The sequence below is a fragment of the Xiphophorus maculatus genome, chromosome 1 (genome assembly GCF_002775205.1).
Source record: "Xiphophorus maculatus strain JP 163 A chromosome 1, X_maculatus-5.0-male, whole genome shotgun sequence".
NCBI classification, from domain to species: Eukaryota; Metazoa; Chordata; class Actinopteri; order Cyprinodontiformes; family Poeciliidae; genus Xiphophorus; species Xiphophorus maculatus.
The window spans coordinates 30262597-30283288 of record NC_036443.1 but is presented as its reverse complement, the minus strand read 5'-3'; the positions used below and the strand labels follow the sequence as shown (position 1 = coordinate 30283288).

The following is a 20692-nucleotide window of genomic DNA, read 5'->3' as shown; positions in this document are numbered from 1 at the left end:
AAACATGAGTGGATATTTTATGGAAATAAACATTTCCCATTCAGCAGTCACAGCGACAATTCTGTTAAATTTGAGTTTAAATCACGCAAATATTTACAACTAAAGCTACTGAATTCACCAGCTTTCCTCACACAACACACATTTAATTTGTTACGTCTGATTTCAGAGTGAAAGGTTAAACTTTTAAAGGTTTATTTTTATTTGTTCCAAGATGAGTTTTGTTGTTATTTTTAAGATAGACTTCTTCCCTACACTTCAAAAACACAATCCCACCCAGTAATTCTGGTTAGTTTTTATTCTAAATATGTTAGTACACTTGAAATAAGACAAAACTAACTTATAAGTTAACTTTAGATGCTTGTTTTAAGTAAATAATTCCTTAATATCGGTGGGAAAAATGACACTTCGTTTTAAGTAAAATAATCTGCCAGTTAAAGTAGTTCTTTTTTAGAAATATTAAGGAATTATTTGCTTTAATAAGCTACTGTTTCTTGCTGAAAAGTTACCTGTAAAGTTTTTTTTCATATTTCAAGTGAACTAACATATTTGCAAAACTGCTTTTTGTGTTTTTGCAGTGTAGTTTCTGCCAGCCAACGGACGTAGACACAGGGTCACACTCAGAAACACCCAACAAAATGTGATTAAATTCAGTTCAAATAAAAACAAGAAGAAAAATGGTTACAGACACATTTTGTTCTTAAAATAACAGATAAAGCTTGCTAAAAACGTTATTCAGGGTATTTATGGTATTATGGCTTGGATTTGACTGGACCGTTAGAGAAACTCGACTGTTTTCTAGCAGAAACCAGGAATAAAGAAGAAGCCGCCCCGGTGGTTCTGAACGCCCTGAGCTGCTACCTCTGAGTTGTTACTGAGTTACTGGCTGCAGCGTTCTGCCACCGCCACGTCAGAAGGAAATATTTCCAGCAGCGCCGGCTCTTCTTCTGCACTTCCTGTGGTGAGTCTCCAGGGGGCGTCGTCACGCTGTGGTGGTGCATCGGTTCCTGAAAAGCTCGTCAACGACAGACGAGTCGGCCAGCGTGGAAATGTCGCCCAGATTATTATCGTCGCAGGCGATTTTACGAAGCACCCGCCGCATGATCTTTCCTGCAAACACAACAAAGTTTGTTTACACACAGATTACACTGCAAAACTAAGCTAAACTAGCAAAAACACAAAGTCTTACCAAGTAAATAATTGTTTGATATTGATGAAAAAGTTCCAGTGACAGATTATTTCACTTGTAATGTGGGGAACATTTATTGTTCTCAGTAAATTTAACTGCCAACTGAATCATTAATGTAAAACAAACTCCTCTATGTGGCTGAAAAGCTACTTGTAGGTTAGTTTTGTTTTATTTCAACATATTTCCAATGAAAAATAAACAGAAATATTTGAACTTTTGTGTTTTTGTGCGGGGAGCGTTTACCGGATCGGGTTTTGGGAAGTCCGGGCGCGTTCTGGATGTAGTCTGGAGTGGCAATGGCGCCGATCTTCTCCCTCACTGCAGACACAACAGAAACAGATCAGACTGGTTCTGCCCTGGTTCTGCCCCTGTCCTGTCTGATTCCGCCCTGGTTCTGCCCCTGTCCTGTCTGGTTCCGCCCTGGTTCTGCCCTGGTTCTGCCCCTGTCCTGTCTGGTTCCGCCCTGGTTCTGCCCCTGTCCTGTCTGGTTCCGCCCTGGTTCTGCCCCTGTCCTGTCTGGTTCGGCCCGGTTCAGACCCACCTTGCTTCCTGAGCTCGGCCTCCAGCGCCTTGCTGTACGCCACGCCGTCGTTCAGCGTGACGAAGCAGTAGAGGCTTTCTCCCTTCACAGCATGAGGGCGGCTCACCACGGCGGCTTCGACGACCGATTTGTGCTCCACCAAGGCTGACTCCACCTCCGCCGTGCTCAGCAGGTGACCTGGAGGGAGAGGAGCAGGAAATATACCGTCAGACCACGGTAAAACAGAGTCAGATGATTAATCGATAAGCTGCGATTAATAAGTTTTCTGCTCTATCAAGATGGCCGACCGCCTTGCTATAACATGAAGGTAAAATGTAGCATTGTATGCTGAATTTTAAAAAAAGAAACATCATTATATTTGAACATTTGTGTACCCAAATAGCATTAGCATTAGCTAGTCTAACTAATGCTAGTAATCTAGTATTAGCATTACCGATGCTAAGACTAGTTAGCATTAACATTAACCTTTGTCCTGATCCCGTTCTCAAATACTAAGTTATTTCTTTAAGAATTAAATATTTACGTGACAAACTGTATTAAGTTAGCAGGAAGAGCGGTAATGACATTAGCCTTAAGTAGCTAGTCCTAGTTATAACAGCATTAGCATAGGTAATGCTAATCATGCTGGTAGCACTAGCATTAGCATTAACTATCTAATACTAGTTATCATAGGATTAGAATTCAAGCATTAGCTAGTTATCCAATTGTCAATGCTAATGCTAGTCATGCTAACTTAACTAGTTGGGTCTGCAACACTGCCAATGTTAATTAACAATAGCATTAAATCACTAGTTTTCCTAGCATTAAATATGATAATATCAGCTATCCTGCTAACATAATAACAATTATTGCTGCTAATGCTATCATTAGCAATGCTAGTTATGCTAGCATTAGTATCAGCAGCTAATTATCCAAACTTAAATTCCACATATTTCAAGACTCCAGGGTCTTCCAAATCATTATGACCGCTCTGATGAGAGCAAGTTTGATCGGCTAGCGTACCTGAGACGTTCAACATGTCGTCTATCCTCCCTGTTATCCAGTAGTATCCGTCCTTGTCTCTACGGCAACCTTACGGTAGAAACAGGTGATGAGGACAGAGTAGGATGACTCCCGAACGGCTGATGCAGATATAAATAACCGTCTCACCGTCCCCGGTGACGTAATATCCCGGGAACTTCTTGAAGTACGTGGCTTCGAATCTCTCGTGGTCCCTGTAAACGCTCCGCATCACGCCGGGCCACGGCTGCTTGAACACCTGCGGAGAAGCGGAGCGCCATCAACACAAGGCGACGGAGGAAAATATACGGCAAGACAACAACATATTTAATGCTGACCAGGTATCCTTCACATGGCCCTTCCAGCTCTTCTCCAGACTCGTTCAAGATGGCCGGCAACACGCCGAAGAACGGAAACGTCTGAGGACAGAAAGTCACATGTTTAGACATTTTATTAAAAACACACACACACACACCCACATATACTGTATATACATATATATATATATATATGTATAGTTACAGAGTAAACAAACTGGGTCGTTAACTCACAGCGGATCCGGGTTTCATGGGCGTCGCCGCCGGCAGAGGAGTCAGCACGTGTCCACCCTGAAAGCCAAAGACACAGAGAGGGATTGAACTGGGTCGTCATGGCGACACCGACGCAGCCCGACAGGTCGGGTCAGTACTGACGGTTTCAGTCTGCCAGAAGGTGTCGACGATCGGACATCGTTTCTCCCCCACCACGCCGTGGTACCACTGCCATGCCTCCGGGTTGATGGGCTCGCCCACCGTTCCCAGAACCTTCAGCGATTTGCGTTTGTGCCTTTAAAAAAAGCAAAGAAAGCCGATTCAGGACGCGTTCATGTCTCCGAGTTGGGTCGGAAACGGGTCGGAAACGGGTCGCTCACTTCTGCACCGGGTCGCTGCCGTACTTCATCAGCAGCCTGATGGCGGTCGGCGCCGTGTAGAACTTCGTCACCTGGTATTTGTCCACGATCTGCCACATGCGGCCGACGTCGGGGTACGTAGGCAAACCCTCGAACTGGAAGCAGAGAGAGGAGGTCACGTCACCATGGCAACAACATAACAGGAAGAGGAAAAACATTTCTCCAAAATAAAATAACGAGAGAAAAAAAAACTAACTGGACGTGTAATAAATGTTCATATTACAAACTAAACAGAATTGAGTAATAACATTATGAGAAATATATGATATTGAGAGTAAAGTCACAATAATATGAGAAAAAGTCAGAATATTATGAGAATTAACTGATAATAATGTGAGAAAACGTAGAAGATTTACGTTATAATTTCAGGATAGCGTCGTAATAATACAAGAATAAACTCTGAATATTCCACAATAAAGTTGTAATAACAAGAAAAAAATCGTATTAAAATAGTTGTAATAATACGAGAATAAACTCCCAGTGTTCCAAAATAAAGCTGTAATATTAGCAGAATAAAGTAGCAACTTTATTTTTTAAATGGGGAATGTTGGTCATCTTGTGAAGTTTTACTGGGGTATAAATTTTACAAACTGTTTCATCTTTCCATTTTAAAGAAATGATTAAAACTTATTGAGCTGTTCACATCAGATGTTGATAATTTCTCAAAACTTTGCTCTCATTAAATTAAATGTAATTTTATGACTTTATTCTGTAACATTGGAACTTTATTCTACTGCTATTAATGACTTTATTTTCATAATTTCAAAAAGATACTCTGTTCTCATAAACAAATGGCTTAAACTGAGTCAAATCTAAATAAAAACAAGTGATTTCCTTAATATAATGTATTAAACTCTTTGTTCTCAGAATGAAATCCGCGGCGTTAGCAGGAATGGCGATAACGAGAAATAAATCATTAACATTGGAGCAACTTCCTTATCAAAGTGAACGATAAAAGTTCAGCTGCCATCACAGGAAACTGAAAGCCTTGCTACTGTTTCTACAAACTAAAGGGTGGAAAAAGTGAGATAAATTAACGGTTCCTCACCAACACACTGGTGGCGCCGTTGGCCAGCGGTCCGTACGTGATGTAGGAGTGGCCGGTGATCCAGCCGATGTCCGCCGTGCACCAGAAGACGTCGTCGGGCTGATGGTCGAACACCAGTTTGAAGGTGGTGGCGGCGTAGAGCAGGTATCCGCTGACCGTGTGAAGAACGCCCTGCAGAGAGGAAACCAGCGCAGCTGCGTTACACTGCAAAAACACAAACACACTAAATCCAACTAAGTATTTTTGTCTAGTTTATACTGCAAATATCTTAGTACCTTAAATAAGACAAAAGTAACTTTTCAGCAAGATAAATGAGCTTATAAATCTAGAGTATAGATTAAGAAAAACTAGTTCCACTGGCAGATTTTATTTTTAATGTTTTATATATATACACAGTATATTTTACATATTTGTTGAAACTGTCATTGTGTCATAATGGTACCATATGAGATAATTAAACTGGAAAAAATTTGCTCATCTGCCTTTTCCCCTAACTAGGAACAACCAATCAGAGCCAGGAGGCGGGTCTTAGTGCTGTCAATCACCTGTTTCCATCTCCCCTTGCTCTCTACTAAGCTACAGCTAGCAAAGCCTGTTATGAATGCTAATGCTAGTTAGCATAGCCACCAATGACTGTGGATAAACAGGTTTTCAGTAACAATAAGTTGTTTTCCTGCTCATACATGGGGTGATTGACAGCGCTAAGACCCGCCTCCTGGTTCTGATTGGTTGCTTTAGTTGAATTTCTTCAGCAGTTCAGGGAGGCAGTGAAGGAGATTGGTCCTTTCACTGAGTATCTGTTCCAAATATCTAAAGAACATATTTATGTAACTGTTTTTTTCTTATAAAAGCTACATACTGCAGCTTTTACGTGAAGCAATCTTCCTCTGAAACTAGCACTTTAAAAAAAATCAATATTCAATAATTTACTTTAAAAAATTGATCTTTCTGAAAAGTTGCTTTTATCTTATGCAAAGTATAATAACATATTTGCACAAGAAACTAGACAAAGATTCGTGGTAAGATTTTTGCAGTGTAGAGATGCACAATATATTGGCAGCAACATCAGTAAATCTGAACTATAGGCCACATGCAGAGATTCAATTAAAGTGTCCCGAGACCACAGCCTTGAGGAACCCCAGATTTCTGCTGTTTCCTCAGTAAGAATCGCCAAATGACACCAAGAAACACATTTTTTGGTTTCTCTGTGTGTAATTTTTACATTTACTGGCCTCCATTATTGGACATAAAAAAAAGTTTAATTTCAGTAAATGATGGCCAACTTAAGCTTATTACTTTATAAGCATATGTACAAATATTTTGTAAAACTTTAGGTCATGTTGGCAGGGACCTAATTTTATGGCTTTCTGGCTCTTATTGTTGATTTGTGGTGCAGTTGCTCTTTAATCTGTGCTATAGGACACATACAAATATTGAATTAAAATGTCCCGAGACCTCAGCCTTGAGGAACCCCAACTAATTTTTGTTTACTCTGTTATTATAAACATCAAATGAGACAAAGAAATAAATGTTCTGTTCTAGTGTATTGAATTTGATTCTAAAAATCTAAAATAAAAAAAGAGGGATTGTTTTGTGTCTGCTTCCTTTACTTTGGGTTTGCCGGTGGAGCCGCTGGTGTAGAGAATGAAGAGCGGGTCTTCAGACTGGCACCACTCGGGTTCGCACTCGTCTGCAGCTCCACTCATCAGAGAGTGCCAACACAAGTCAACGTCTGGGTTCCAGGGCACCTGGAGCAGAAAACAAAACAGAAATGAGGAAAAACAACCCTGGACGAGAAGAAAACAAGTGAAAGTTACAAATTAGCAGCTAATATTTGCATTCAATAAGTGGGAAGCAGTGACTGAAATTACAAATACCTCATTAGTTAATGTTAGTGAACACCAGAGCTCAGCCACAGAAACAAAATTTAAGGAAATTAAACAGAAATGAGGAAAAATGACATTAAAACAAGCATGACACAGCAATGGTTTAGGCTGCATTTCTCATTACTTTAAGTGGGCCAGTTCGGCGTTAGGAGCCTGCAGAGTTTATGGCTTCACCTCATTGATTGTCGAGTTTGTAGCAAAGCCACAAATCAATCAGGAGGAGAACAGAAGCGCTGCTCCTTTAAAGAGTAAATCTCCAGAAACGTCCGTCTCATGAGGACGACCTCTGCAGCGACCTTCAGTCCTCAGTCATTACTGGGATTTCTTCAATCTGCTAATGGCGCAGTCTTCCTCCCAGGCTGGGTAACATGTTTTATTAAAATTACGTGAAAAGGTCAAACGCCAAAGAACGATTAAATTATTGGCTCTGTGGACTCGTGTCATTCTCTTTAATGGGCCAAACTTAATAACGGGGATAAGAAAAGCTTTTCTCTCCAGCTGCTTTTCAGACGAAGAGAAACTCCAGAAAAAAGTAACTACATGTTCTTACTCTGATTTCTTTTCACTATTTTGATTAACTGGTTTATGATCTTCTACTTCCTTTTGGCTCTGTGTGCTCGGGCATAAACATGTTAATTTTGATTAATAAACTACACCAATTTTAACACATTAAAAATTGCAATACAATTAATCTGGTCTTGTTTTTAATCATACAAAAATGGTAGTAAAATGATACGTAAAAAACATGAATTGTTTCTAAAATTGTGTATCTTTAAGGCTGGACAATTAATCAATAACAATATATTTCACAATGGACACATGATCAATAACCTTTGGTATCAATAAAGTATCTTTTTTATTTAATTAAACTGAATTGAAAAACAAACGTGATCAGTTTGTGAGCTTCTGTTTATTATGTTAGCAGGAGCTAACATAGTTAGCAGGAGCTAATATAGTTAGCAGGAGCTAACTAACACAAAATCAAAACAAGTTGGAAGATAAATGAATATTTAAAGTGACAATGAGGAATCTTTCAGTCTTTTTCAATCTTTCATTTTGACATATTTAAGAAAATATTTTGATCCCAATGCTAACCGTAAACAGCTTGAGTTCACAGCTAGCTTTTTTAGCACCTGCTCTTCTAGCATTTCCAAGCAGCAGCAGAACAAACATCAGATTTTTCATCCGACTTTCTCCTCTTCCTCCGTTTGGTCATCCTCATCTTCATCTGCTCTCGCTCCGGATCAAACTGAAAGGGCTGAACGTTACTCACTGCGCAGGAATTACTGCTCTGACTAGCACTGCTAGCACCTAGCATATTTCATCTACCAGGATGCATTGAAGCGTAAACAACATGGCTATGTATTTTATTTACATTTATGAAAATTTACTCCACTAAACTTTCCACTGTCATGATGGGATGCAGCCCCCAATGACAGTCAGTGGTCTCGCTAATGACTACAGGCCAAATATAACATTTCTGAGATTTACTTTTAAGCTGAATTGTGGAAATAAAAAACTTTAACGGTGTTCTGATTTATTGAGATGAACTGATAAACGTTTCTATCTGATCTCAAGCTAAAGAGAAACAAAGTGATGCAAAAACAGTGAAGCGTTTGATTGAAACCAAAGAGATGTTGTTACAAAACAAACAAAACCCCAAAAGATGACATGGAGGATTTTAGTTATGGAGATGGAAATACCTTAAGAACAGGATGCGTTTTCTTTACTTTCCTTTTCTCCTGCTGGATGGGAGTGAGGGAGGGGAAGGCAAAACAGGAGGAATGAGAGGTTAATGGGGAAAGGAAACCCGCCAACAAAAATAATTAAAACCAGGGACACCAAATAAAATCATGGCAGATGAAGACTGAGAAGCTTTTAGGACGAATGCAGAAGGAAAAAAGACCATAAAGTTAGCATCTTCTGCTGCAGCCAGGCTTGTTTTGGATAAACGATCCGTCGTTTCCTCACCTCCAGATCTGGACACACTCGCTTGGCGGGAGGAGACTGTCTTCCCGCCGCCTCCGGCTCCTTCGATAAGTGCTTCAGCATTATGCACTTCTTCAGTGGAAATCCTCTGCAAAAACACAACAACTAAATGTTCACTTCACCCTCTCACTGTGAGCATGCAGCGCCTTGCAACAGCATCAAAAATCTGCTAGATTAGACTTTTTTCATGGCATAAACAACACAAAGAAGTATGATGTTGTATGTTTGTATGTAAAATGTTTGTTTTCTTATTTAAAAAAATTATTTTAATTATATGTTTGTTCAGTATTTGTATTTCTAATATTGTATTAAATGAAAAGTTAGCAGATTAACCATTTAATTGTCAGAATAATCAATAAAAATCAACAGAAATTTTAACAGTTCAACAGAGCTGCAGCTTAATATGTGTGTGTGTGTGTGTGTGTGTGTGTGTGTGTGTGTGTGTGTGTGTGTGTGTGTGTGTGTGTGTGTGTGTGTGTGTGCGCGTGCTGGGGTGTGAATAAGGGGATTTGCCGCTTACTTGTCTCTACATTTCTGCAGAGCTTCATCAGCTAAGAGCTTCAGGTTGATCAGCTTATCTCCTCGGTAGAAACCGTCTGACATGGAAACACAAAGAGCCAGAAGGTTTACGCTCCGTTCGAACCAGAAACACAAAACTTTTAACTCCAGCTGAGACTTTTTACAGAAAGACAAACATTTCACATGCAGAGGAGAGTACAAGAGCTGAAAATTACACTCAAGAGTAGCACTACCTCAACATATCTTTACTCAAGTAAGAGTAAAACAACATTTGGTAAAAAGTCTACTCCAGTAACTGATCAAATTATCAATAATTTAATGTTTAAAATTTACATCAGTCGTACTAAAATTAAAGTTAAGTGGAAATTTTGGTATTTTAAAGACTCAAATGAAAACAATTCATATAAGTAACATAATTACAAAATAAAATCAGACAAAAAAATTATAATTAGAAGATCCATAAATTTTATTCAAGTAAAAATACAGAAAAGAATCTCCTAAAAGTAATTTTTTTCCCAAGAAGTTACTCAAATAAATGTAACTGAGTAAATGTATTTAGTTACTACTACGATTACAGTTTTACGGACGATTACTGATCTTTAAAAAGCATGAATGAATTCAGATTTTAGCTGGTACCAATTATTTTGGTCTGAAAAGTCGCTAGGTTAGCAAAAGGGAACGTAATTAATTTACTCTCCCGTACAAACTGTGAAAAAGTAGCTGGCTGCAAATTTCTGTGTCCTGAGGTCAGTAATTTCTTTATTTCTTTTATAAAACCAAAACATTATTTATGAATGAAAACATAAGAATAAATGAGCTTCTGCAGGCTGGATTAAGTTTTTCACCCCAGACTAATCTGGCAGATTAGGCTTTGATTACAGACTCAGAATCAGCACTTCAGCAGCGACTTGGCTCCCTGAAGTTAGCCGGTTCTGGTTCTGGCTTAAACTGGATTCTTCTGGTTCAAACTGACCTGCAGTGATGAGCAGCAAGCACTGAGAGTCGATGATCCGCTCGCACAAAGACTCGGCGGAGAAACCTGCAAACTGGGAGCAGCGGTGGGATTACGCACACGTTCTACGATCAAACAAAGCCGAACTTCGCAGGAATGTTTCGTAAACTCACGACGATGGAGTGGATGGCTCCGATGCGGGCGCACGCCAACATGGCGACCACCAGCTCCACCACCATGGGCATGTAGATGGAGACGCAGTCGCCCTTCTTCACTCCTGCACACAAGAACACAAAAGTTGAAACGATTAATCGTGATTAATCGATCATTTAGTGATCAATGATCAAGTATGCAGACTCAAAAAAAGCCCATTTGCTGAAAAATCAACAGTTACGTGGCAGTAATTAAACCAAAACTCTCCAAAAATATATACATTTTTATGAACTGTAAAAAAGATCTTCTTTGTCTGTAAAGCTGTTCTACCCAGAATCCTCTAGTGCCACAGTTTCAGCTTCAAATGGGTCAAATTCTGTACAATTCTCATTTTTGAGAATTAAGCATTTTTGCTATCCAATTATTAATTGGTCAATTGGAGAAACGATCAACAGACTGTAAGTGAATCAGAAAGAGCTGATTTAAGTACTTAGTTGAAGATGCATCCTTTGCTATGTTACTGCATTTTAGGCAATAACATGTTTTATGTAAAAAGGAATTTTATTTATTTTTGTATATTTATTTTTTTAATGTATTTCCAATTTTGTATAAAAAGACTTTAGCAGTTAGATGAAAACCTGCAGAATGTGGCATTTTTTTTATCAGATTAATTCATCAATCATCAAAATAATTGATCAACTGCCTGAGGAACAATAGCTAGCTGCAGCCATGTCTGATTATTCCGATTAATCACCAGTATGACCGATTAATCGCCTGAGTGATTGAATATTTTAATAATCGATTACTAAAATAATAACTAGCTGCAGCCCTAAACAGACAGAAAGGCAGAAAGTGGTGAGAGACACCAAACAGGTTATTATTCATTATTCTGTCAAAACTAATTTAAAACATGTTGGATGGAAGAAAAACTTTGGGACAGAATAAAATTCAGCTTTTTATTAGAGCAGACTGCCCAGCCTCTCCCTCTTAGAAACCTTTAAGACCAACTGCAGGATTTTGGTGATTTGAAGCAGAAAGTCTCTGAACAGCAACAGTTTATTTCCTACAGCAGCTTAAAAAAACTGTCACTGTGATGAAACCAGCTTTCATAATCTGTGAGGACGCAAACATTTCAGTAAATTTCCTCATCATGCTCTCTGCAGATGGTGTAGCAACTTCATTGCATGAGAGACAACCGTTAAAGAGCCAGAAAACCATAGAAGTAGGTTCCTGCCAAAATCCGCTGGGACTTTACAGAATGTAACAAGTTCGTACATTAAATGAATTTAACACTAATTTACTGGAAAGAAACTGATTATGTGTTCAATAATGGAGGTCAGAAAATACAACTTTTACACACAGAGAAACTGCAAAAGGATACATTTGGGTAATTCAGTGACTGTAACTGTAAAGCAGTTGGGGTTCCTCAAGGCTGAGGTCTCGGGACAATTTAACTCCAGCTGTATTTTCCCATTGGTTACAACGGCCCAGTTTGGCAGATGTCTGTGTCATACATGGTTTTATCCTCGGGTTTAAAAACATCTCAGTCAAACTGGTTCTGTGGTCTCAACTGGCCACTTTTCAGAGACTTTAGTAGCAATTTTAATTGTCGTTCTTTGTTTATTTTGGACATATAAAATGTCGTCCACTTCTAGTGTTGTGTTTGTCAGATATTAAGTTTACTGATTTTCGAGAAAGTGAACTTGCATTACTATGTCATTATGCCAGGAGCTGGAAAGGTGATCGTATATTATATGTGAATGCTAAGCAGGAAGTGAACTACAGTGCAGGGCATTCTGGGTAAATCCAAATGTGTTAGCCTAGCTATAGCAGGAGAAATGACTTGTGTTTTATTACCAAAGACTAAAGAGAAATCCTCCAACCATTCATCTGATGCCACTCCATTTTTGTCACATTTGGTAAAGAAGGAAGTTATGCTCAGTGTCTTCAGAGGTCTTTGTGTCATTTACTTCTGTATATCTTGGTGCAGCGCCCCCACAGGCCAGGAGGGAAACAGGTTCCAAAGGGTTTTGTTTGTTTGACAGAAAAAAATTAACAAATGTTGCAATTTTGGTCCCCGATCAAACTGGTGTGAAAACCCCCTGAAAGGCCCAGTGGCAGATCAGATGTTTAAAGCAGGTAGACGGGACTTACCCTGGGATTTTAGGACATTAGCGAACCGGCAGACCTTCTGCAGCAGCTCTTTGTAGGTGACGGTCAAGTCGTCTCCGGGTTCATTGCCTTCCCTGAAGTAAGAGACAGTAAAGAAAAATAAATACCAACATCTGACCGGTTTCTTTTATCGTTTCTTACAGAATGGAGAGAAAACTGTGTATAAAACAGGAAAGGTCACTCCGCCAGTTTGGCTGTATTTTAGATACTTAAACAAACCAAAAATAATCAATAATTATTGATATGATCAGTTATAAAACTCTCATATTCCGATCCGTTTTTCGGCCGTATCGTTTAGCGCTGCGCTCCACTAACCAGAAGAAGGCGATCTTGTCTCCGAGCTTCCTCTCGTGGACGTTGCGGTCCAGCAGGTTGTAGCAGATGTTAGTGGTGGCTCCTTCCATGAACTTGATGAAGATTTCTCCTTTGGTAACGTCGAAGTTGTAGTCCAGGAACTGACCGGTGTGTTTGGTCTTCCAGAAGAAATCTTTAGCAATGGCACCCCAGAACTCTGCGGCACAGAAACAGGACAATTACAGAAAGGCACCGCTGTGTTTTTGAAGAAATTCACATTTGAAATACAGAAAAATGTATCATAGTTATTAACAAAATATTATTCCGGTTCAGTTCAGAACCATAACCTGATGGGACAAGACAAATGGACATCCTGCTCTTTATGCACAACGTCCAGGAATTTGGGTAAAAATATAAATATTTGTGTTTTTCAAAAATACAAAGCATGACTGTTGGATATATAATTAATTTCTCAGGAAATGCAAATACCTGGATGAAATCATAATCAAATGACAGGAAGTTTATTTATTTTGGATATTTAAAATGTCCTCCGGTACCAGAGATAAATGTTCATTAGAACTGAAAGTTTATTGATCTTTGAGAAGGTTTTCTGAATGTGTAGCTGATTTTTATAGTTGAGTTAATTCAGTAGTTTGAACAGCAATGGGCAGAGATCAATGATTCCTTAAAGCTGCAAGTTTGTGATAAAGTCCCAACAGGTTGCATGTCTGTAGTAAAACACAAGAAAATGGCTCACACTTATTTCTTCCTGCAATCATCTGCCTTGTAAATGTGCACAGGAGTAAAGTGTATATCACTGCCAAAGAGCGTTTTACGTTTATGAGTTAGCGCAATCAAACGGTCTTTTGTGGAGACAATAAAGACACACTGAGCCTTGAACCAGGAAGTAACTGGGTAAAAATAAAAAAATAAAACAGAAAGCTGGGATAACTGCATACGTGCAACATTTCAAACTTTATGTGAGGCTTTAAAATGGGTTTGCAAGAGGAAGAGTGGATGTATCATGTTCTGCAAAATAATGAAACCAGTTGGTATCTAAGATTTTCTCAACAAGTCATCGGCAACATTTCCTTTGGTTCTAATGTAAGATATGAGACATAATAACCAGCCAAAAAGTATCCCATTAACTTTATTGTTTATTTTAAAGTAAATATTAAACCTCTCTGTAACTGCATGACAAATCTTTCAGCGGTCGTCAGGCTTTAAATGTGAACCAACAGTAACTACAGGAAGAAATGGATGGAAGCCCAGTTAACCCTGTCACAATAAGCAATAAATCAGCCGATCAATAGATGAGTTCAAATGAAATCAATAACAATCGTTAAAAAGATGTTCTTTTTTACCCTCATTGAAAAGTCGCCATTTTGAAAAATGTTGCAAACATTTAGCACCCAGAGCAAACTAGTTAGTTTGAACTACCTGAAACTTTTGCCTGTTTTCCCTGTCGAATTGAAAACAGACAATTTTTAATTTTTTTTAAAATGTTGGTTAGCTAGACTTTATAACCCATTTTAATTTTTGCTTTGTTTGTTTATTTTATCTATTTAAACATTTTCATTTGGAGTGCAAAATGTTATTTAGAAATAAAAGTTTTTTCAATCTTTAAGAGTGTGAACTTTGCCATTATTGTTATTTAATGACAATATTATCATTTATCACAATCATTTCTGGGACAATTTATCGTCTTATTGTGACAGGACTACAAAAGCCTGTTGCAATGAGAAATAAATCAATCCAATGATAAATTAAAACAACTCAATAATTTCAACTTGCATGATTTATTGTTTTTCTCTTTCTATCACAAACTGGATGATAAAAGTCTTCAGTTTGGTGTTTTGGTCTCAACTAGACGTTTTTTGTTGTAGTTTGTTTTTTAAGGACAATCTTGCTTACAACAACTTCATAATTCATTTTATTTGTTGTTTTGTTTATATATTTTGGATTTGTTTATGTCCTCCAGATCCAGAGTTAAATGTTCAATAAAATTTAAAGTTTATTGATCTTTGAGAATGTTTTGTTTTCTTCCATTATTATGCCACTATTATTATCATATTACTTCAAAATGGACTCAAAACAATATCATCGTTTATTACAATGGGACAATGTGAAAATGTGTCATTGTGACAAGACTAATAATTACTATTAACATAAGACAGGTTGGACCAGTTCATTCAAAAGGCTACAGCCAGGGAATCCTACATATTATAATTATTAGAAATATAATATTATAATAATATCGTTAGTATTATTTCTATGTTTGCCTCTGTGTGAATATGCATGCTTAATACATTCTGTTGTAAAGCCCCAATTATCAAAGCATAACTCCGTGTTTGTACTGAAATAGGAGCTAAATTTACTGAGAAATCTGCGTTTGATTCTCGCCTCAGTGTAAACTGAAACGTTTCAGTGTGAAAACTGGGAAATTCCTGGAGAAACTCCGACCTTTCACTGATCCTGTCTGGTACCAGAGCAATGCGGATGTATTACTGGGTGTGGAGATGCAATCCTGCAGGTTGCGACACCCCTGCTATCTTTTACATCTTCTCACGAGATTTTTCACTTTTAGCATTAATTATTCATCTATTCTGTAGCTTAAATTAATACTCACCATCTGGGTTCTCTATGGAGCGGATGTAGAGCTCCTTGTATTTCTCAAAGCTGGGGATGTGGGACTCCTTCTTTAGGTCCTCGGAGCAGTGGAAGACGTTCTCCTGCGGGGCTTTATCGGGAATCATGTTGGCTCCAATTTATTCCCCACGAACACAAGTCAAAGTGTGGACAGGTCGGCCTGATATTTCCACGGAAATCCAGTTTCAAGCACCCTGTTCTGGTGTACTTTCATAGAAACAAACTTAACTCATCGGGCGAAGTGTCAAATCTCGCGCGAAGTGCAAAAATTCGAACAAACTCAATGCAGATTTCATTCAGACTTCCTTGTTTCGCAGGGCGAATTATGACGCTTTTTCTTCAAAAGCTGTAGCCGTTGACCACAAAAACACACGCTGTTTGATTTATAAAACAAAACCCAAGTCAGCTGTAGCTTCTACGCAGCTTCAGCGTCTCGTCGTTCCTGGGTGAACGCGGACGTAAAAAGGTTTGACACCAGCTAAGCTAACCAGCTAAGCTAAGGAGAAAAAGGCAGGTTGAGTTCATGCGTTAAAAAGCCCGCTCTGTGTTACACTAAACGAACCACGTTATGTTTAATCATTACATAAAAACATGCTTTCATTCAGCATAGCTCTATGTAACGAAAATAAAGTGTTTTTAGCCGTAGCGCTAACTCTTTGTGCGTCTCTTCTTCACTGTTTGTTGCAAGCGTGTTCTGCTGCTGCTTGTTTGGCTCTGAGTCAGAGCCAATCAGAGCTCAGGGGGGCATTCACGTGCTCATTGAAAGCTCCGAATTAACAGTGTTTTCCCACATACAAAACTGAAGTTGGCTTCTGACTAGCTTCCGACTCGAGAAATTTCCTATAAAGCACTTCCATCTATTTTTGTCCTACCTTGAGTATCTTTAATATGCTATAGTTTAAAAACTATAATACTTTGTGATTTGGGAAACCAAACCAAATCACAAAGTATTGCATTCATTAACTGATTTTTAACTAAGTTTTAATTATTTTACTACTAGTGTAGAATAATCTAGCCTAGATTTGAATAGTCTAAGTAATGTAGCTTTTAAATTTAAGCAAGATAAAGCTGCTTTGGTGTGTGAAAAATGAGGTGGATTTGCCCTTTAACCATTTCCCGACTCGCAACCGACAATAGGAAGCCAACTTCAACTTCGGTTGCCCTGTTAAATCATTACAGTCAAAACAAGTTAAAATTACACTAAATAATATACATTTAAGATGTTTTGCTTTTTACCACATAATCTATATTTTGTCCAAATATTCGTCAACTTCCCGTTAATATTCTTATTGGCATCATGCCAGTGACAAGCAAGGGCAAACGCTGCGTTCAGGTCAACTCGGAAATTGAAACTTAGATCATGCTAAGGCGTCACACCCACTTTCGAGTAGCAAAACCGGTGCGAAGTAATGATAAAATAAAAAAGTAAAATAAAATAAAAATGTTTTAAAATTTTATTCATAAGTTCCAGATGAATAGTTTTAACCTCTCTTCTTCTTTCCGTTATACTAGAAGCATTTTAAAAGTTTTCGATGTTTTTAGAACGAACATAGCTGAAAAAAAGTTTAGCGGTGATTTAGGCAAAGTTTAGGTTGCAGAAAACTTTAACCATCACGCTTTCAAGGTGGCTGAATTAAACAATTCTGCAAAGAGTGGGTATTAATTATATATTTAGTGGAGTAACTTTGTGTAATTAATTTACTTTTAGGAGGAAAAAATGGATTTGGAAAATATTTTTTCTGCCTGAACTAATCAAAATACCCAGAATTTGGACATAACTTTATATTTTTGTCTGTCAGATGTTCTGATTAGTTACTAAGTACTCGAGTCACCTTTTTACCAAATAATTTTTGACTCTTTGTTGCCTAACTTCTTGGACGGGTTACCTTGTAAAATATGTTCAAATAGTGCTATTCTTACTTTAATACGAGTTCTGCTAGTAGATTAGAAACACTGAAGTGTAACAAAAATGTAAAATCATATGAAATTAATTAGGGGGTGAGTACCTTTTTACAGCTGTGCAGAATCCCTGCTAAAAAACAGATCCAGAAACATTGAGCACATATTTTAACCTTATGGCGCCTCCTTCAGAAGAATGAGACGCAAAGCAACGTCTATCAAAATGGCGCCCGCCAGGGGGCGCTGTGGGAGTTTCAGCAAGTTGAAGAAATCTATTGTGTTTTATTATAATTAAATCTATTTTGTTTTTTTAATGATAAAAGAATATTAAATGTTATTTGCTATGCTCGTCTTTCCGACTGCTCCATCGCGCTTGCTAGCATAGCATAGCTAGCGCGAAATGGAAAAGTTTCTGACAAGAAAAAGACCGAAGGAGTATTTATGCTAAGCACATGTAATAAATATTGAAAAGTGAATAAATATGAGGGGGGGAAATGTCTAAGTCAATGTTTCTTTAGATATTTTGTAGTGTTGTTGTGGATTTGCTAATGTGACTCCAGTCCGGAAGCTAATGTTATATTTTTAAATGTTATATTTTATTCTGTTCTTTTGAACAGCACAAAAAAAGGAGAAATAAAATAACAGGCAGCATTTGACAATGAAATACTGTTTTATTGTTATAGTACAAAACGTGATTTAAAAAGATCAACTTCAGCGGAGTTTAACACACCAGAGAGGAAAAGATGGCGGAGAAGTCACAGTGTAACACACTAATCAGCGTTGATTGTTGAAAACATAAAGGTCTGCGGCTGCTACCAACAAAACCCCTTAAAGCCACTTCTTCATTCTGCTCAGGAATATTTAATTAAACTAAAAAAAAACACTCCAATATACTACAACAAGCATTTGGAAGAACTGTGGAGCAGAAAAAGTCTCAACCAGCAGAAAAATGAGAAGCGGAGAAAAGTCAACATTCTGCTGCTAGGAGGGGGAAATGAATAAAACTGAAAACATTCAGAGATTTTCCAGCAGTAGGAGGAGGAAGTGAGATTAGCACTTGGTTGATTTGGTACGAAAAGGCCACAGTATCAAATGTTGCATCATGAAAAGCACTTCTGAAGAGGAAAGCCTCCTTTCTGTCTGCTGCAGGTTTTCCTGGGTTTGGGGAGGTCACAGTGGACAGACAGGGCTACAAAAAGTAGCCTTCATCTCAAACTCTTCTGTTTAGAAATTATCTAATTTAGATTCCTGCCTGTTGCTTCACCAGTGGCAAAGCACTGAAGAAGTTTCAGTGACTATTTTACAACGTTAAATGCCCTCAAAATCTTCAAATCAATATTCAAGTCAACTAACTTTTAAAGATATTAAAACCTTCCACACTTATTGAGTAAATTTGGTGTAAATAAACTTTGCTACATTTGTGATGCTTTTGTTTTGAAGAAATTAATGAAAGTTTAAAAGTCAAATAATCTCCCTACATCACCTAAATCAAACTAAACTTGTGGCAAACATTCATAGCTTTTAAAAGACAAATAATAAAAGTTTCCAGAAGTCCGCCTGCTAACAAACAAAATAACTTAGGGGGGTCCAAAGTGTGGTATGAGGGCCGTTTGTGGCCTTCAAAAGGATATTGGTTGGTCCTCAGTCTACAAGTCAAGAATGGTAAAAATCTGGTAAACAAAATAGAAAACAGCTGATAAACCCCAATAATTTGGAAATTGTCTTTTTCTCTTAAAGCGACAGTATGAAGCTTTTTTAATGTCTGGATGCTTAAGAATTTATAGATTTCATTAAAAGAATTAGCTTATTGTCAAGCAAGTAAAAAAATTAAGTCATGTTTTGCTCTTAATTTAATGAATTCTGTGGCATGTGTGTAGTTTAAATTTGGCGCGAAAAGTTTAGACGCCACTGATTTTTACAGCAGATTTTCATTTATATAGTCAAAACAAACATTGACTATATAGTTGATTGACAGCAAATTTTCTTGACTTCATGAAGGTGAGGGTGGTTGGTTGACATGTTTGAATGAAGAAAGCCGGTGGAGGCAGCAGAGAGGGCGAGAAGGCAGAGGAAAAACAACAGAAACTGATTCTTGTTTGCAAATCTAACAATTGAAGTAAAATTTCCAAAATGCTGCAGGATTATTACGGTTTTGCTTCCTGAACTAGAGAATCAGAGCTGGACTTGGATTGGATCAACAGTCTGGAGCCGAGTCGTAAAGCTGCAGCGCGTAACTTTTATAGAAATATATTTTTATACATTTGTTGAAACTGTCACTATTTTGTGACAGTTTGGAATGAGACAAAAAAATCTGTGAAAAAAATTAAGCTCCTCTGCTGATTGGTTGAGCTAACTATAAACAACCAATCAGAGCCAGGAGGCGGGTCTTGGTTAGCTCTCTGGTAAGTTGCAGCTAGCGTAGCATGTTGTGAACGCTAGGCTAGTTAGCATAGCCACTGATGATGGACGTTTTTCCTGCAACAGTGAGTTCTTTCACTGCCATTAGCGCATTTTGCAGCATCTTGATTGATTGACAGCGCTAAGACCCGCCTCCTGGCTCTGATTGGTTGTTGAATTGATCTTTTCACAGATTATCTCTCATAACAAACTGATGACAATTTAAACAAATATCTAAAATCCATTCTGCAGTTCAGAGTGACGTCAGAGCGATTGTTCAAACTGAATCCATATAGAAAGAGAACTTTTTGACTTTCTTCTGGTAAAATTGCATCTTTATTCCGCTAATGTAATTATATTTTCATAATTAAACAAAACATTTTGTATCCTGGCCCTGATACTGATTGAAATAAAAGTCACTGATTTAATTTTGAACCCTGAAAGTGATGCTTTTTAACATTTGTTAAATCTGTTGTGACCGTGATAAGAGTTTGAACTGCCTCAAAATTTGGGACCTTTGGGAAAACAATATTTTCTACCTTCACTTTGCAACTTTGTCACTAAATTTAGTGACTTTTCACTAAAATAAAATTGTCTGAATTAAAAATTTGCTAGAAAAAACTTAGTGACAAATTAACATATTAAAACATTTTTAGATTAATCTTGGAAATTTTCTAGAATAAATGGGAATTTTCACAAATTTCTGAGTTTCAAAATTAGAAAAAATTCTCTTTTTGGAAATTTTTCTATTTTGAAAAGTTTTGTAGAAAACCCCCCCATAATTTATGAATTTCAAAAGTTAAACATTTCCTACTTTTAACACTCAGAAATGTTCACGTTTTCTAGAAAATGTTTTAGATTAATCTCAGAATTTGTTTTAAAAATTTCAAAGATCAATATCAAAATTTTGGATTTTTTTTCTAGCAAACCTTAGCATTTCTAAACAACTTTTTTGGTGAAAAATTACTCTTTTTCCCCCCCTTCTACCTGCAATTCCCTAATTGTTTGTCATAAAAAAGAAAAATCGGTATCAGTAGGTCAGGATTTTAGAAATCGGTG

At 37.7% G+C, this 20692-nt stretch overlaps 1 protein-coding gene across 3 annotated transcripts; it reads right to left on the bottom strand.

Moving 5' to 3' along the window:
* Positions 1-553: 553 nt before the first annotated feature.
* Positions 554-16045, bottom strand: acss2 (acyl-CoA synthetase short chain family member 2). Of its 3 annotated transcripts, none has more exons than XM_023338680.1 (19): positions 15318-16045; positions 12710-12905; positions 12377-12468; positions 10243-10346; positions 10091-10163; positions 9119-9194; positions 8581-8686; positions 8313-8354; positions 6334-6471; positions 4724-4894; positions 3637-3770; positions 3419-3551; positions 3278-3334; positions 3065-3145; positions 2877-2985; positions 2730-2798; positions 1728-1904; positions 1430-1504; positions 554-1107 (listed from the first exon to the last, which is right to left on the bottom strand). In XM_023338680.1, the coding sequence occupies exons 1-19, from the start codon at positions 15442-15444 to the stop codon at positions 980-982; spliced, it is 2088 nt and encodes a 695-aa protein (XP_023194448.1). In that variant the 5' UTR covers positions 15445-16045; the 3' UTR covers positions 554-979. The 3 variants fall into 3 exon arrangements, with proteins under 3 accessions (XP_023194448.1, XP_023194455.1, XP_005801937.1); XM_023338687.1 differs by having other exon boundaries at positions 8313-8351; XM_005801880.2 differs by lacking the exon at positions 8313-8354.
* Between the last annotated feature and the right edge of the window lie 4647 nt (positions 16046-20692).

Bases quoted from the DNA above. Each gene is read 5' to 3' on its own strand.
- acss2 (XM_023338680.1), bottom strand. From the start codon at position 15,444: ATGATTCCCGATAAAGCCCCGCAGGAGAACGTCTTCCACTGCTCCGAG. The intron at 10,164-10,242 runs GTGAGTTTACGA...CGCTGCTCCCAG, and splicing joins GAGCCATCCACTCCATCGTC to TTTGCAGGTTTCTCCGCCGA. The intron at 2,986-3,064 runs GTCAGCATTAAA...GCTTCTCCGCAG, and splicing joins GGCCATGTGAAGGATACCTG to GTGTTCAAGCAGCCGTGGCC.